Raw genomic sequence first — 16313 nt, 5'->3', positions numbered from 1 at the left:
GTTTCTATTTTTAATATAACTGCACAACTTCTTTTTCCTGCCTAAGATCCTTCCCACTTATCTCACCCCCCCCCCACTTTGTTTCCCTTCAAAGTCATGGTCTTTTTCTTTAATATTTTTACACACATGCACACAATAGAAATTCGTGGTCTTATTCTTTACAGCACCTGCTTTCAGAAACATTATCCACTACACACAGCAATGATGATGTTTTTGCTTTAAAAATAACATGAGCCAATTCCTTACACTCAAGTTTCTTTACATTCAAGATAGGGGATCCATTCCAAGCAGGTGAGGGCCCCCCCCCAGTGTTATAAATAATAAATTAGGTTAGCATAAAAATATTTTTACAGTGTACAGCACATAGCAAATATGTGCTGTGATTTTAACTTCAATTACCTTTGCCTTTTTACATTGCATTCCTACAGCAGCCTGTAACACAAAAGCTAGCCCTGGTGAATATAGGCACAAATGCTCAGCATGGCCTTCCTGCTAGCAGCAGTGGGCAGCCCGGAAATCTAAAACTTACTGCTGGGATGAAGCAAGAAAACAGAGTAAGGATGACACAGGTCAAACCAGACAATGCCAGTGTAACCTGCTTTATTTCCAACGGCCAGTTAGGCTAAATATCTTGCTAACAATGAATAGCAATCTGAGTCCTAACTATATATACTGTTACTTCTATTCATATAATCACACACACACACACACACACACACACACACACACAAAAACAACTTGCAAGTGTTCCTTCTTAGAAAAACAGGAAAGATGACTATAATCTACAGATACCAAAGAAACTGGTAAGGAAAGATAATTATATTTACCCACTGTTGATGCTAGTCCCGCTCAACAGTGCTACACCAGGGAGTACCACTACCATGAACTCTACTGCTGCTGCTCCCTTAAATGCATGCTAGGGTATGTTCTGAGCACACCGCACAGCTGTGTTGATACTGAACACTGTGTATCTTATCAAAGAATAGTTGTCCTTTCAAATGTGATTTTAAAAGATATATATAAGACAACTGTTTAATGTGTGAGATTTTGTTGGATATAAAAGTAAACTTTTACAGGATTTGCATGATCCAATTCAAATGGGCAAACTATAACTTATGAAGTTTTGAAAACAGAAGTTGGTTAAACCTACTATTTTACTACTTCACAACCCTACTAAGCACTGCAAGAAAGCTGCATAGCAATTACTGAGAGTAAAAGAAAAACAGACCTCTATCTTAGGGAACTAGGAAGGGAAGTGACTGAAACACTGTTTGACGATGAATCTTAACACAGAACTCCAGGGCAGCCGACGGCATGCACATTTCAGTCTGGTCTAAAAGCAGCTCACTAACCTGAGATAGGCTCTTTAGTTCCTTCTTCCTCCTTCTATTCTGAAGTCATCACGACAGTGCAAGTACACAGACAGACAGAGGCAGTGGAACTCTCTGGAAGAGAGGTCTGGGAGCAGAGCCTCAGAACAGCTCTCCGTCCTGCCAGCAGACGAGTGATACCACCCCCTAGTAACAACACAGTCATCTCTCCCCAGAGACCCTCTCTTGGCACTCTGCATGACCATAAAGCAAAACACATGGTAAGAGTTTGTCTGGAGTCTCCTGAGGTTGGCCAAGTCAGAACAATTGTTTTAAAAATGGAACTCTCGCTGGAGACAAGAAACAGAACTCACTTGTCAGAAAGAGGACCACCTACTATCCCATGCCTGTACTCAAAAGTAGTGGGATGGCAGAACTGGGTTTCTGCATCAAAGGAAAATTAAATCTATCACCATCATACATACATATACACACACAAGGAGAGGGAGGGAAGGAGGAAAGAAGGAAGGAAGGAGACCAAATGATATTACCTCCTCAACAATACATACTGGTTTATAGAGTCTAGAATTTAAGCCAATTAGTTATATGCCGAAATGACTATTCCGCAGTCAAGACCCTGAAAGACCATTACCGACTTAAATTCCTAAGTAAAAATCTGCCTGGTTCTTCCTCCTCCCACCAGCAATAAACAACAAGTATAAGAAGATTGAGGAGACCATGTCACTTTCCTTGCCAGCCTTTTAAATGTATTCTCCTGCTCGCTGATAAAGTATTTTCAATTTCCATGTTCACATTGAGGGTCAGCTTCACAGCTGAAGCTGAACTGGAACAAGGGAGCATGCACAGGGCAGGGATGAACACTATGCAACAAATGTCAACAGACTCTGCAGCACAGGGACAGACAACAGTCACTGGCTCCCCAGGAAGATGAAGACAGACAAGAGACTGAAGATGGTGCTTGAGATAATCTTACAGCATCAAGTCATCCAGAACATGACTCACAGCATCTAAAATGAAGCAGACACAGAGGGACAGATGGACACGGACACACAACACACACACACTCCTACAGATCAGAACAATTATATTCATGCTCAAGCCCACACTAATGAACCTATCAGACAAAGCAAACGTGTAAGGATCAGAGGCTGCACCCAGCACATTCCGCAGCTACAAACACTACAGTCTGGCCTAAAATATGGCAGCAGAGAAACACGGCTTCTGTTTGCAGTCAGCTGACTAGAATTAGACAGGCTGGAGAAAAGAAGCAGCTGACTACTCTAACGCTGAGCACACAGCTCAGCAAGTTAAGTGACTTCACTTAAGATTACATCCTCGATTATGTGGGAAACAGATTGTAAAATCTTGAGATAAGAACAACCCACCTCATCCAACGCAAGAACTAGTGAGGTTAACTATTACACATTAACTATGGGCATACATGAGCTTAATATAGAAAAAATAATATAAGCACATAAATGTGCACTGTATAGTTTTAAAAATGTTAATTACATAAAGAAAATACCCATGGTGGTATTGAGGAAAATTATTCTTTCTTTTTTGTTTTGTTTTGTTTTTTGAGACAAGGTTTTGTGTATCCCTGGCTCTCCTGGAACTCACTAGGTAGACCAATATGGCCTCAAACTCAGAGATCTGCCTGACATTGTCTCCTGAGTGCTGGGATTGAAGGTGTGTGCTGGAAGGGTAAATTTTCTAAAGATCTTTTTTAAAAATGTACAAGAGTTACTAAGAACACATCTCTTGACACAGCAATTCTCAAGAAATTTAATCCAAACCAAATTCACCCTGAGTTTAGCTGAAACTTTCACTGCTCTTTGTGTGCTTGGAGCACAGGGAGTTAGCACAGCCGGAGTACATGTGCACTGAAATCCTCAGGGCTGCATGGAAAAAATCAAAATCCTATTTGATTTTTAAATCACGTGCCTCCCCCCTTTGCCAATTAAGTATACTTGGCATTATTCTATTACTTTTCATCCAGCTGCAAGAGAACGCTCTAAACCAGGTGTTTTAGTACTGACGCTCCACTGGTCACAGACACCATGCTGCAGCCCAGCTTAGTGACTGTCATCTTCCAGTCATCTTCCTTCCCTGCTATGTGAAGAAATGATGTCAATCTACATCACCTGGGCTCAAGCGTCCACATCAGGAGAACGTTTAAAAATGGGTAGGTTTCAGTCATGGGTTATACTGCTTCCTTCTCTACAAGTTAAAATAATAAAGGCAATGGCAATTGTCTTGCCCTTTTAGGAGTATCTGTTAAGGAGAGCACTCATTAAATCTTCAGTATAGACGGTGGTAATGAAGAGTCACCTTCCAAGACCCTGTGCGCCAACCACAAAAACAACTACAAGAAAGAAGTAAAAACTGTCACTAAAACTGGCCTGGTCTTTTGGGATTCACAACCTAAAGCCAGCCTGCCTAAGCGCACAGACAGAAGTAACTATGCATGGACTGGCTGGCTGCGCACGCTATTTATAAGCTACAAGACAGAGCTCACTGTGAGGTGGGAAATTGGGGGGGGGGGGTATCTGAAATACATTAAGGGACATATTTGAGATGAGGTAAGTTAAGGAACTCATCTTCTGAATTATTTAGAACATTTCCTAGAATAAATGCAAAGTTCTGAAATTAAATGTAACCTTAAGGTAAGCAAATGACCAAGTAGAGTCCTTTGAGTGACTGGCAGTAGTAAGACATACTGGGAACAGTCAGAAGCTAAGCAACTGAGGAACAGCCCAAGGTAAGGGGAAATCTATGTTCTATCTCTAGGTGAGTATGTGACCTTAAGACTTGACTAAATATACATAAATCTTGAAGGAGCTGGGGAGGGAACAGAATATGATCAAAATGTATTTCATGAAAAAAATTAAGCAAAAGGATTTTTAAAATCTACTGGAGCACTTTCCACTGTTTTCTCCTCTTCCTAAACAACTTAATGAAAGACCACAACTTTCTTTAGTTCTAGGGCAAAGGGGAGTCCAGAATCTCTAGTAGAGTAGGAATTAGATAAGAGTCTATGTGGAGTTCAGCTGTCATTGTCGGAAGGGAAACAGCTACAAAGACAACGCCCACTTATTTTGTATAAACATCTCTCATTCAAAAAAGAAATGGTCACCCACAGGAAGTACTGCATCACCTGGACAGCTACTGCCCTCACTGCTGCTCTCTATGAGGGACAACAAAACGTCACCACACCAACACAATGGCTACAGCGATCTCTGTCTCTCCAGGCTCTGTGGGAGCTATGGAGACAGGATCAGAGTGGAGCCAACAGGGTAGGATGGTGAGATCTCAGGCTGGCTTGGGATGTTGTTTGGCTTTAGCTCCCTCTGCTACTATCTTGATTCCTTCCCAACCTCCACAAGGGAGAAGACAAGCTGCCAGCTCACAGGGTCAGGAGAAAAGTTACCCAGTCTCCCAGAAGATATGGAGGAGACATGGAGTGTGGCTCAGAAGGAAGACAAAAGGGCACTATGTAGAACTGTTGCTGAAGAATAGGGCTAACAGTGGCTGTTTATACTGTCAGCCCCAAACTAAAGCTCAGGGCCTGAGTCTAACAAGCTTCGCTGGTAGATGAAAATGCCCAGGTGTCTTTGGAAGAAAGTGTGTCTGCTCTATGTGCCTCCAGGGCATCCGAGGTCTGTGCCTAGACTCCTCCAAACTTCACTAATGCATCTCCCCACACCCATGCTCATCTTGCTTTGTAGCCTCGTGCTCTAAAATAACACGGTAAGGAGAAAGAACAGAATAATGGAAGGACAAAAGACAGATATAAAAATTTTTAGTTGTACAAAATACGTTGAGTAATTTTTATTTATTTATTTTACTTTAAAATAAACTTGAACTAAAATATGTAGACATCCAATCTGATTGTGAAGTGTTCATTAACACTAGGCACATCCTGCCACAAAAAGTTTTTTCTTTTTTTTTCTTCTTTATTTTTTTATTGAAAAAAAATTTTTCCGCCTCCTCCCCGCCTCCCATTTCCCTCCCCCTCCTCCCGCCCCTCTCCCCCTCCCCCCCACTCCTCTTCTCCTCCCTCTCCAGCCCCAAGAGCAGTCAGGGTTCCCTGCCCTGTGGAAAGACCAAGGTCCTCCCCACTCCATCCAGGTCTAGGAAGGTTTTAAAAAATAAAGAATAAATGTTTCTACAGCACAGTTAACTATTCTAGTTCACCGCAGTAGCAAACATGCAATAAGAGCACCAGGAGGCCTTAAAATATCTTCAGCAAATGGTGTTTTCGGGGCTAGAGGTGGCTCAGTGGTTAAGAACACCAGTTACTATTCCAGAGGACCTGGGTTCAATTCCCAGCACCCACATGGCAGCTCACAACTGTCTCTAGCTCCAGTTCCAGAGGATCCAGAGCCCTCTTCTGGCCTCCACTGGCACACATGCACGTGGTGCAGACAAATGTGCATGTAAAATAAACATACACATAACATATAATGATAAAGTAACTTTTAAAACGGTATTTTAATGTACTGAGAGAGACCAATGAAGCAAGGAAGCGTGGCTTATCAAGTAAAAAGTACTTAACTAGATGCTTTAGCCCTGATAAAAAGCCTACAAGATTGGAATTATTTTTCCATTCTATATGCAAGCAAACTGAAATGTTATCTTGTTTAATCCTGAGTAATATTCTAAGGAATGATGTAAGATTGACTGTCTCCAGGAGAAAGCAAGGACACGAACATAAAATACTAGAGATTCACAACTCAACTTGGAAGGTACTTATGTTCTTCAAATGGATGTCTACAGGAAAAAGACTAAGGCATTTTCTATTCGTTTAGCGACAAAATCTTTGTCTTCTTAACAAGATCCAGCCTACTTTCTTTGGGGGCAATCTTCCTATCTCCAAAGTGCTGGAATTATAGATATGGTCAGTCTAATAATTTCTTTTCTTGGGACATGAAATGTAAGTGTAAAAGTATAAAGAACATATCATGCTACTATTTATGATTGTTAGCATTTCTAGGGTTTACTTGTGTGTGTGGTGGGGTGTTTTGTTTTGTTTGAGACAGGGTTTCTCTTTGTAGCCCTACCTATCCTGGAACTCACTCTGTAGACCAGGCTGGCCTCAAACTCAGATATACATCTGCCTCTGCCTCCCCCATGCTAAGAATAAAAGCCTGCACCACTATACCTGGTGATTATTAGCATTCCTAATTACGATATCTGCAATTATAAAAAGGATATGAAAATAAGATTAATTTTCTTGGCCAAAGAAACCAATATTGTATGCAAGTAATTAATGCCAGCCATTGGAGCCTTAATGTGAAATGTCTTTCATAAGCTCATGTGTCTGAAAATTAGACCCTAGTAGGTGGGCACTATTTAAGAAGATTATGAAACCGTTAGGTTTGCTGGAGAGAGTGGGTAAAGGGGGTGAACCCCGGTCCATTTCCTGTTCATATCCTGCTCCCCAAGTACAGATGCAGTGTGGCCTGCCAGCCTCCCACCTGACACTGCTCTTCCTTTCCCTTCTGTCACAACACACAAGGGAGCCAGGAGGAGATCAGTGCTGAGAAGTCAAGTCATCGCTGTGGCAATCTGACCGCGTATGATAGAGTGTGTGACGAATCCACACACTCTGGGAACAGGTTTCCCAGGAGGAATGAGAAAAGTTCGCTGTGCAGGTGAAAACCCCTATAATGTTATAAATAGTGCTCACCAGGGCATTTCGGCCAGAACATGGAAGACTAGAATGCATAGAGAAATGTGACAGTGGTGTCCTAACTCATAAGGTTTACCCTTCAGGGAAAATAAGGACTCTTAGGGAGTCAGACAGAAGCCATCAAGGCTGCACACCATCACAGAATCTGGCTGCATTATGTTCATGTCCCAAGACACTGAATAAGGATGATTTAAAAGTAATGGACTAATATGTTTAGCAGAGAGGGTTTCAAGGCAGGATAGCATTCAGGCTGCAGCATTATTATCACTTTCTCTAAGGTATACGGGGGGAAAAAAGCAAATGGACAGAAGATATAAACAATGGGCAGTTTGTTGAAAGAAAGGCCTCAAATAAATTTAACTTTGCAGCCATGGATCTTCCTGGAAAGAGACTAAAATGGCTCGGTCTCCTGGTCTGTACTAGAACAATAGGAAGGGGACCTTAAGGGCACAATCCCATCGAAGTCCCCATTTGCTATGGAATAATCCTCTGAACACTCTGAAGATTTATCACTCAAATTTGTTTAATAAAAAGGTGACTGGCCAGTAGCCAGGTAGGAAGCATAGGCAGGACAACCAAACTAAGGATGCTGGAATGAAGAAGGACAGAGTCAGAAGAGACGCCAGCAGATGCAGAGGAAGCAGGATGTGTAGAGAATCAGGTAACAAGCCATGAGTCACAAGGCAGAGGGTAAATTAGAAATGTGTGTTAATTTAAAATGTTAAGAGTGAGCTAGCAACAAATCTGAGCTATTGGCCGACCACTTATAATTAATATTTTGAGTAGCTATTTGGGTGTGGCCGCCAGCACAAGAAAGCTCCACCTACGCCCATCTACAAAACTGAGAGTGCTCAAGGTGAGGAAAGCACACACAGAGGCTATTGCAAACTGTGGTCCAAGGGGCCAGGCTTGACCCTAAGCTAGCAGCAGAACTTGGCAGTATCAACCACCTCTGGTATAAAAAGCAAAAGACTGAGGGGCCCTGAAGTTTTCTACCATGGTTTTATAGAATCACTGAGGCCAAGCAATCCATGGAAGGCTTGGAGTAACTTCAAGGAGGCCCTGAGAAGCCAGTAAATGAGAGTAAGGCCAAAATTGCAATGAAACCTCAGGATCGGAGGGGGTGGAACCATGGACAGCAGCTGAAAAAAGCTGGAGGCAGCCAAGAGAGGCTGTGTCAAAGGCAGAAGGGCTACCTAACCCTTGGGAGAGCCCCAGGTACCTGACATGGAGCTGTAAGATTTGGTGTTTGTCCTGATGGGTTTCAGTCTTCTTTTGGTCTGATAATTTCTTACTATGTCCCAATTCCTCCCTTTTGTAAGTGGAATGTTTATTTTGTGGCATTATATAATTTCTTTAATTCTATGTGAGCTCACAGTTAAGCAAACTGTCTCAGAAAACACTTTGAACTTTTGAAATGCTTGACATGTTAAGACTATGGGGACTATGTGATTGGAATGGATGCATTTTGCATTATGTAATGGCCATGGGTCTCTGAGGAACAGGGACAGAACATTGTGGTTTGAATGTGAAATGTCCACCATAGATTGATGTGTGTGAAATCCTGGTCCCCAGCTGGCCGTGGTGTTTAGGACACTTGTAAAACCTTTAAGAAGTAGCACCTTGAGAGAGGAAATGGGTCACTGGAGGTAGGCTTGATGTTATTTTAGTGATATTTATCCAAAAAGTTGTCCATTTTCTTTTTCCAAATCTGTTAAAAACAAGTTTTCAAAATAGGACTTAATGATTGTTTGAATTTCCTCCATGCCTGTTGTTAAGCCCTTCTTTTCATTTCTGATTTTTTTAATTTGGATATATTCTCTCTGCCTTTTGGTTAGTTTGGATAAAGAAAATGCTTATTTTCTTCATTTTTTTCGAAGAACCGACTCTTTGTCTCATTGATTATTTTTATTGTTTTGTTTCCATTTTGTTGATTTCTGATCTCAATTTGATTATTTCCTATCATCTAGTCCTCCTGGGTGAGTTTGCTTCTTTTTGTTCTTGAGTTTTCAAATGTTCTGTTAACTCACTAGTGTGGTATTTTTTCCCAGCTTCTTTATGTATGCTTTAGTGCTATGAACTTTCCTCTTAACACTGCTTTCATTGCGTCCCGTAAACTTGGGTATGTTGAGTGGTCATTTTCATTGAATTTTATAGGAAGTCTTTAATTTCTTCCTTTATTACTCCCTTGACACACTGATGGTCCAGGTGAGCATTGTTTAATTTCCATCTGTCTGTGGGCTTTCTGGAATTAGTGTTGCTGTTAAATTCTAATTTTAAGCCATGGTGATCTGATAAGATACATGGGGTTATTCTAATTTTGTTGTATCTGATGAGGTTTGCTTTATTATCCAGTATGTGGTCAATTTTTGAGAAGGTTCCATGAGGTGCTAAGAAGGTATATTCTTTTATGTCTGGATGAAATATTCTATAGATGTCTGTTAAGTCCATCTGAGTCATAAATCTTCCTGTTTCCTTATTTCTCTGTTAATTTTCTGTCTGACAGACATGTTCAGTGGTGAGAGTGGAGTGTTGACATTTCCCACTATTAGTGTGTGGGATTGAATGTGTGATTTAGGCTTGAGAAGTATTTCTTTTACATACGAATGTGCCCTTGTATTTGGGGCACAGATGTTCAGTATTAAGATTTCCTCTTAATGGATTTCTCCTGTGACTAATATGAAATGTCCTTCTTTGTCTCTTTTGATTGATTTTAGTTTGAAGCCTAGGACAGCTACACCAGCTTGTGTCTTAGGTCCATTTGATTGGAAATTTTTTTCCCAACCCTTTTACTCTGAGGTGATGTCTGTTACTGAAGTTGAGGTGTGTTTCTTGTATGTAGAAGGATGGATTCTGTTTTTATATCCAATCTTTTAGTGTGTGTCTTTTTATAGGTAAGTTGAGAACATTTATATTAAGGGATATTAATGACCAGTGATTGCTCGTTCCTGTTATTTTAGTTTTTGTTGTTGGTGATGTTAAAATATGTGCTTTCTCCTTCTTTGGGATTTGCTCCTGTGATATCATCTACTGTCTGTGTTTTTGTGAATGTAACCAACTTCCTTGGGCTGGAGTTCTCCTTCCAGTACTTTGTGTAGGGCTGAGTTGGTGGCTAGGTATTGGTTAAATCTGGTTCTGTCATGGAATATCTTGTTTTATCCATCTATGGTCATTGGAAGTTTTGCTGGTTATAGTAGTTCGGGCTGGCATCCATAGTCTCTTAATGTCTGCATAACGCTTGACTAGGACCTTCTGGCTTTCACTGTCTCCACTGAGAAGTCAGGTGTAATTCTAATAGGTCTGCCTTTATATGTTGCTTGGTCTTTTTCCTTTACAGCTCTTAATATTCTTTCTTTTTTTTTTTTTGGTTTTTCGAGACAGGGTTTCTCTGTGGTTTTGGAGCCTGTCCTGGAACTAGCTCTGTAGACCAGGCTGGTCTCGAACTCACAGAGATCCGCCTGCCTCTGCCTCCCAAGTGCTGGGATTAAAGGCGTGCGCCACCACCGCCCGGCTTTAATATTCTTTCTTTATTCTATGTTTAGTGTTTTGATTATTATGTGGTGAGGAGACTTTTTTTTTTCTTGATCCTTAGGTGTTCTGTAAGTTTCCTGTATCTTCAAAGGCATATCTTTCTTTAGGTTGGGAAAGTTTTCTTCTATGGTTTTGTTGAATATATTTTATGTGCTTTTGAGTTGGACTTCTCCTTTTTCTATACCTAGGTTTGATCTTTTTATGGAGTTCCAAATTTCCTGAATATTTTGTATTAAGCCTTTGTTAAATTTAATGTTTTCTTTGACTAATAAGTCTATTTCCTCTATTGTATCTTCAGTGCTTGAGATTCTCTCTTCCATCTCTTGTATTCTGCTGTTTACTGTTTATGTTTGCATTTGTGGTTCCTGATCATTTTCTCATAATTTCAGTTTCTATAATTCCCCCAGTTTGTGTTTTCTTTATTGTCTCTATTTCAGTATTCAAATCTTGAATGGTTTCTTTCATATATTTGATTGTTTTTTCTTGATGTTAAGGGATTTGTTGATTTCTTCCAATTTTTGGTTTGTCTTTTCCTCTATTTCTTTGAGGGGATTTTTCATTTCCTCTTTAAGGGCCTCAAACATTCTCCTAAAGTTATTTCTTAGGTCATTTTCTTCTGCTTCATCTGTATTTGGTTGTTCAAGTCTTGCTGTTGTAGGGTCACTAGTTTTTATTGGTGTCATGTTGAATGTATTCTTGTCTTATCTACCCATCTTTTCCTTTGATTGGTGTAGCTGGGACTGTCTGTATCTCTGGTGATCAATCTTCCAGGTGCCAGTGGATCCTAGGCTCAGATGGTTGTTCCTCGTAGTGCAGTCAGGGCCAAGGTTCCAGTCAGCCCTGGAGGCCACTTGATGTTCCTGAAGGTTGCTCAGAGCTGGGGGGGGGGGGGGGGGGGGATGATGTCCGATCTGCAATACTGAGGTTCATTTGGGCCTGTTTCCAGGGTAGTTGCTTGCTTTGGGTTGCTTCCACTAAGGTAGCTGTCATGGCCTGCTCCAACAGAGGTTGCTGGTTTGGGCCTACTCTGGCAGAGGTCGCTGGCTCAGGCCTGCTCCCTCAGAGGTGGCTCCCTTGTTGCCCATTCTTTTTTTGCTCCTTGCTCTTTTCTTCTATTTATTCTCTCTGCCTGCCAGCCCCACCTATCCTCTCTCCTGCCTCATTATTGGCCATTCAGCTCTTTATCAGACCATGGGGTGTTTTAGGCAGGCAAAGTATCACAAGTTCACAGAGTTAAACAAAAGTAAATAAAAAAAATGCAACACATCTTTGCATTATTAAATGTTCCACAGCATAAACAAATGTTAACGCATCTTAAAATAATATTCTACAACAGACTCATGTCAAAACACCCCAGAGCAGAACATGAGTTCTTGGTTGGTTGTGTCCAGGTTCTTCACATAACCAAGTAAACTGGGTGAAGCAGGCCTCCATTCCCCCACTCACTGCAGCTGGTGCTGGAGCTGGATTCATTCAGGCTGCCAATAGTTAACTGAGGGATAGAACCATGGCTTAGTCTTCCTGCCCATACCATTCCTCCCTTCTGAGTCTACAACAACCATTAAGTTTCTCCTAACAAGATCCCCCCCACCCCCAGAAACTAGCTTTTGCGCCTTTTTGTCCCTGAGATGAAATAGAGTGGAAATCAGACAGAACCTTCCTATCCAATGACATCTCCTGCTGGAGCTCAAGTCTGGTGCGAAATCTCTCCTATGTGCCTCCCAGGTTCCAGCCATGCCTACAAGTTCACAGGCAAAGCCTAGAAGCTACTGATGTTCAGGGCAGACAAGAGCATGTTCTCCATGCAGCTGAACATGGTCTTCTATTCATAATCTACACTTATGCTAGATCCTTTCTGAGCCCCAGGCTACAACAGAAGAGGTCAGTACAAGAAAAGCACATGTAAAAAAATATTACTCAATACAATACAATATACTCAATGATTGATTGAAGGTCGGTTCTTTTTAAGGGTCACACTCTGGTTTTTACTGGAATACATGAGCTTTACACTAATTATTTTTAAAGAAACCCTGAATATACTTGTGTCATGCATTTGCAAACTGTTGCCTTACTTTTCAGGAAAGAAAACACACAGTTGGTGTGTAGGTCAGTGGTACAGCACTTATTTAGCTAGGACACACAAGGTCCTCATTAATCCCCAGCATAGAAAATAACAACAATAATAATACAATACAAAAGCATCTAGTACATGTATAAGTTTGCATGTACTTTATAGATGTTCTCACAGACGCATGGTTGGAAGAGAAATATACCGAGGCACACAGTGGCTACTGTGGAAAGGTGGAAGGATGTAACTTTCTTTATATTCTCCTATATATTACAATCTCTTTCTCTGGTGACCATGCATTGCACATTTATCAGACTCTGCCATAGATAAGGAGGTCCTCCCTTGAAGTCTATCTGAGGTGTGAAGGCAACATACCAGGAGGCCACAGCAGCTATTCAAGAAGCACAGCACAGGCTAAAGACATTGAGCCCTAAATTCTGGATTTATAGATATCCAAAGTTTAAGGCTTACTTTTTTTTAGTTTTGTTTTGTTTTTGTTTTTGAGACAGGGTCTCTTTATATGGCCCTTGCCGTCCAGGAACTTGTTATGTAGGCTGCCCTGAACTCATGGAGATCTATCTGCCTCTGGTTCCTGAGTGTAGGGATTAAAGGTTACACACCCATGCCTGGATCAAAGTCTATATTTAAAATGGTATCAACAAATCTAACAATAAACCAGTCAACAAAAGTTTATAAATATTCAAAATTCCTGGGCTCTGGGACACCATATCCCAAGATAGCAACAAGAGTCACAGGGGCAGGAATAGGGGCTTCAGCAAGAAGGTGCCACTGCCTGGTCCAGTCTCAGAGAGCACTTCACAAATATTTAAATCACACCAAATTAGACTGTACTACTCTTTCATTGTTCTTTCAAATGCTGTAAATAGGGGGTGGGGCACAGAAGCAGGAAGATCTCCGAGTTCAAAACCAGTCTGGTCTACAGAGTGGTTCCAGGACAGCCAGGGCTGTTACACAGAGAAACCCTGTCTTGAAAAATAAAAAGAAAACCAAAAAAATTTAGCTGAAAAGCATCTAGTTTTCCACTGAGCTATATGCCAAGGTAGGATCCTACATGCATATAAACTGTCCATAACATAATTTGCTAAGCAGATCTTTTGGGTATCAACCAAATACGTTTTCCTCTAAGATCTCCTTATGCTCTCTGACAAAGAGGGCAGTCACCTCCTGCCACACCTTCAAATATTTGTCAGATTCAACAGATGTCTTGTGGTCTATCATGTTTTCTAATTCCACATCACAACCATGAAGACTGGAGAGGTGCATGCTGTTTGAAAGCAGTGGAGAGGTCAGAGAACACCTCACTAGATTACTGGTGGCACACTGAACTCAGTGTAGCCATTAGCATCCTCAGTAGATTCCAGACGATTTGATGTAAAGACACCCCCAGCTCCTCACACCGTATGTCTGTCTATCTTATGAACTAAGTATGCATTCTCAATGCACTCAAATAGGCAGGCCCCTGCATGTCCACGTGTGTGGACTCACATTTTGTTTGGCTCAGTTCTCTTTTCCCATGTAAAGCTGCACCATAAATTCTCAATCATTTCAAGAACTATCTTTTCCCACTAAATTTTGCCAACAATCTACTCAACGTTCTAACAGATGTTTCTCTTACAACCCCTGGGAACTTGGCTGGATGTTTTCTTCTCCCGTGATAAAAAAATAGCACAGGTGTAGACTACTACCCTAAGGGAAGCTTTCCTTCACTCTCTATTCATGTGACCTCCATGATCCTGCCTCAGATTTTTTCCTATTAATGAAGATGTTTCCAATTACACTCCATTTTGTAGCCAAGGATGACATCACAGGGAGGTGTTCTAGGACGGCTGTTTTAAATAATAATAATAATAATAATAAGCAAATGCTACTGACTTAGCTACCTGGGGACCATCTGCAACAACTCAAGTATGTCAACTGGCTGCCACTGGACCCTGAGCACCAAATGCCACAGCAGAGCCATGTGCTCAAGGGATCACAATCTCCAAACACAGAGAGGCTTTTTATTAGGGCAGGAGTAACTTTCAAGTCACGATCCTTTCATAAACATACGTGATCCAGCCTTACCTCGGTGACATCCATAACCTTGATGGCCGCCAGCTGACCTGTTTTAACATGTCGACCCTGGACAAAGAGAAAAGAAAGACTGGTTAATACCAACATTCTGGACAGTCACCCAAACAGAATGGCTGAAGTCTCTCACACAGTATCTCTTCCCTATGCTTGTTCTGTTACTAATAAGAGAAGTTCTAATGAATTTAAATAAAACATCAATTCTTTTTCTTCTGGTTTAATCCAAGGAACTTAAAATACTTTTGTTAAATTTATGTATACGTGTGCCTGTGTAAGTTTCATGCATTCAGGAGTCATGAAGGTCAGAGGAGGGCATCAGATCCCCCTACAACTGGAGGTAATGGGGGTGTGGGAAATCTGAGCCACTATGTGGGTGCTGGCAACCAGAGGAGAAAACCATCTCTCCAGTCCTCCAATCAACTTTAAGTAATGTGTGTGTCTATATATCAGGGTCGCCAACCTTTCCTTCAATGGCCAATGGATGGATGGATGGATGGATGGATGGATAAAGCTCTAGCTATTTATTTTATACCATAAATGGGTAATTGCATTTTCCTAGTGGAATCCCAATAGTAACTACTTCATTTCACAAATTATAAAGAATGTCCTCTTTAAAATCTTCCTACAGCCCCAACAGTCAATGCAGGGAATAGAGGCTATATTCCAGAGCAAAGGAAGTATACAAAAAGATTCAGAGGCAAGCAAAATAACTTTGTCACAACTATAATTTTTGATCTAGGACCTAAAACTGTGTTGCTCATTCATGTCACTCTGTATTTCAAAAAATCTGGTATAATTCTTCTCTCTCAGGATGGGTTTGGTTATCAGCCTACTCTCTGCAACAAAGCCTTGCTAGCATTTCTCAAAGCAATAACTAGGAACCACCCAGCTATCTTGTACATGAGGTACTTAAGGATGCAGTGTTTACAAATGGCCCTTCTGCAACTGTGCAAAGCAGAAATAACACCCTCACATTTCCCGAAGATCTATTTTGTGGTCTCATGACAGAAAGAATGAATTTATAACATCAAAGGACAACTCTGTATTTACTCACGAAATTTGTGCAGAAACTCAAGTTACAAGGACAAGGCAATCCCTGAAATGGTACCATCTGACAACTAGTACACTGTAATTAAATAACAACTAGCATGCTCAGCAACCAGTAGTGGAGACATGTTTTAGACTGGTGTATTGAGCTCCACGGAGGATGGGGTACCGTAGTGATATACTTCATAGCATTGTGAAATATAATAATCGAGATGCAAAAAATACTGTGGGACACTTGGGCAGTGGTCAAATATAACCGCAGAAGATGAGCCTATCCCCTCCATCAGTAACAGCATCAAGCATCTCCCATGTGACAGCACAATCGCAAAGCCAAATTGTGCTTTTCTGGAATCCAAGAAGGAAGAGTACACTTAAGACACAGTGTAACCTTACCCTGACACCGGCGATAGAAAGAGTACGATGATCTCCTCCCACAGAGCCCTCAATCTTTCGGCCTTTCTACAGTGGCTAAAAGGGTATTTCCAGATCACTACAGCAAACTTCTCACTGCTAGAAACCGGGTAATAGTAGAAAACACCAGGAGCTGTTT

General features: G+C 41.2%; 1 protein-coding gene across 48 annotated transcripts in view; it reads right to left on the bottom strand.

Moving 5' to 3' along the window:
* Map4k4 (mitogen-activated protein kinase kinase kinase kinase 4) overlaps positions 1-16313 on the bottom strand; it is a 142714-nt gene that overhangs the window by 68382 nt on the left and 58019 nt on the right. For all 48 annotated transcript variants that reach the window (XM_057794707.1, XM_057794709.1, XM_057794706.1 and 45 more), the window contains exon 3: positions 14711-14767. In XM_057794707.1, the coding sequence (XP_057650690.1) occupies positions 14711-14767 (57 nt within the window). The remainder of the gene's footprint in view (positions 1-14710; positions 14768-16313) is intronic.

The sequence above is a fragment of the Chionomys nivalis genome, chromosome 19, assembly GCF_950005125.1.
Source record: "Chionomys nivalis chromosome 19, mChiNiv1.1, whole genome shotgun sequence".
Lineage (NCBI taxonomy): Eukaryota > Metazoa > Chordata > Mammalia > Rodentia > Cricetidae > Chionomys > Chionomys nivalis.
The sequence above is the reverse complement of the archived record's forward strand: the minus strand, read 5'-3'. Positions and strand labels throughout refer to the sequence as shown.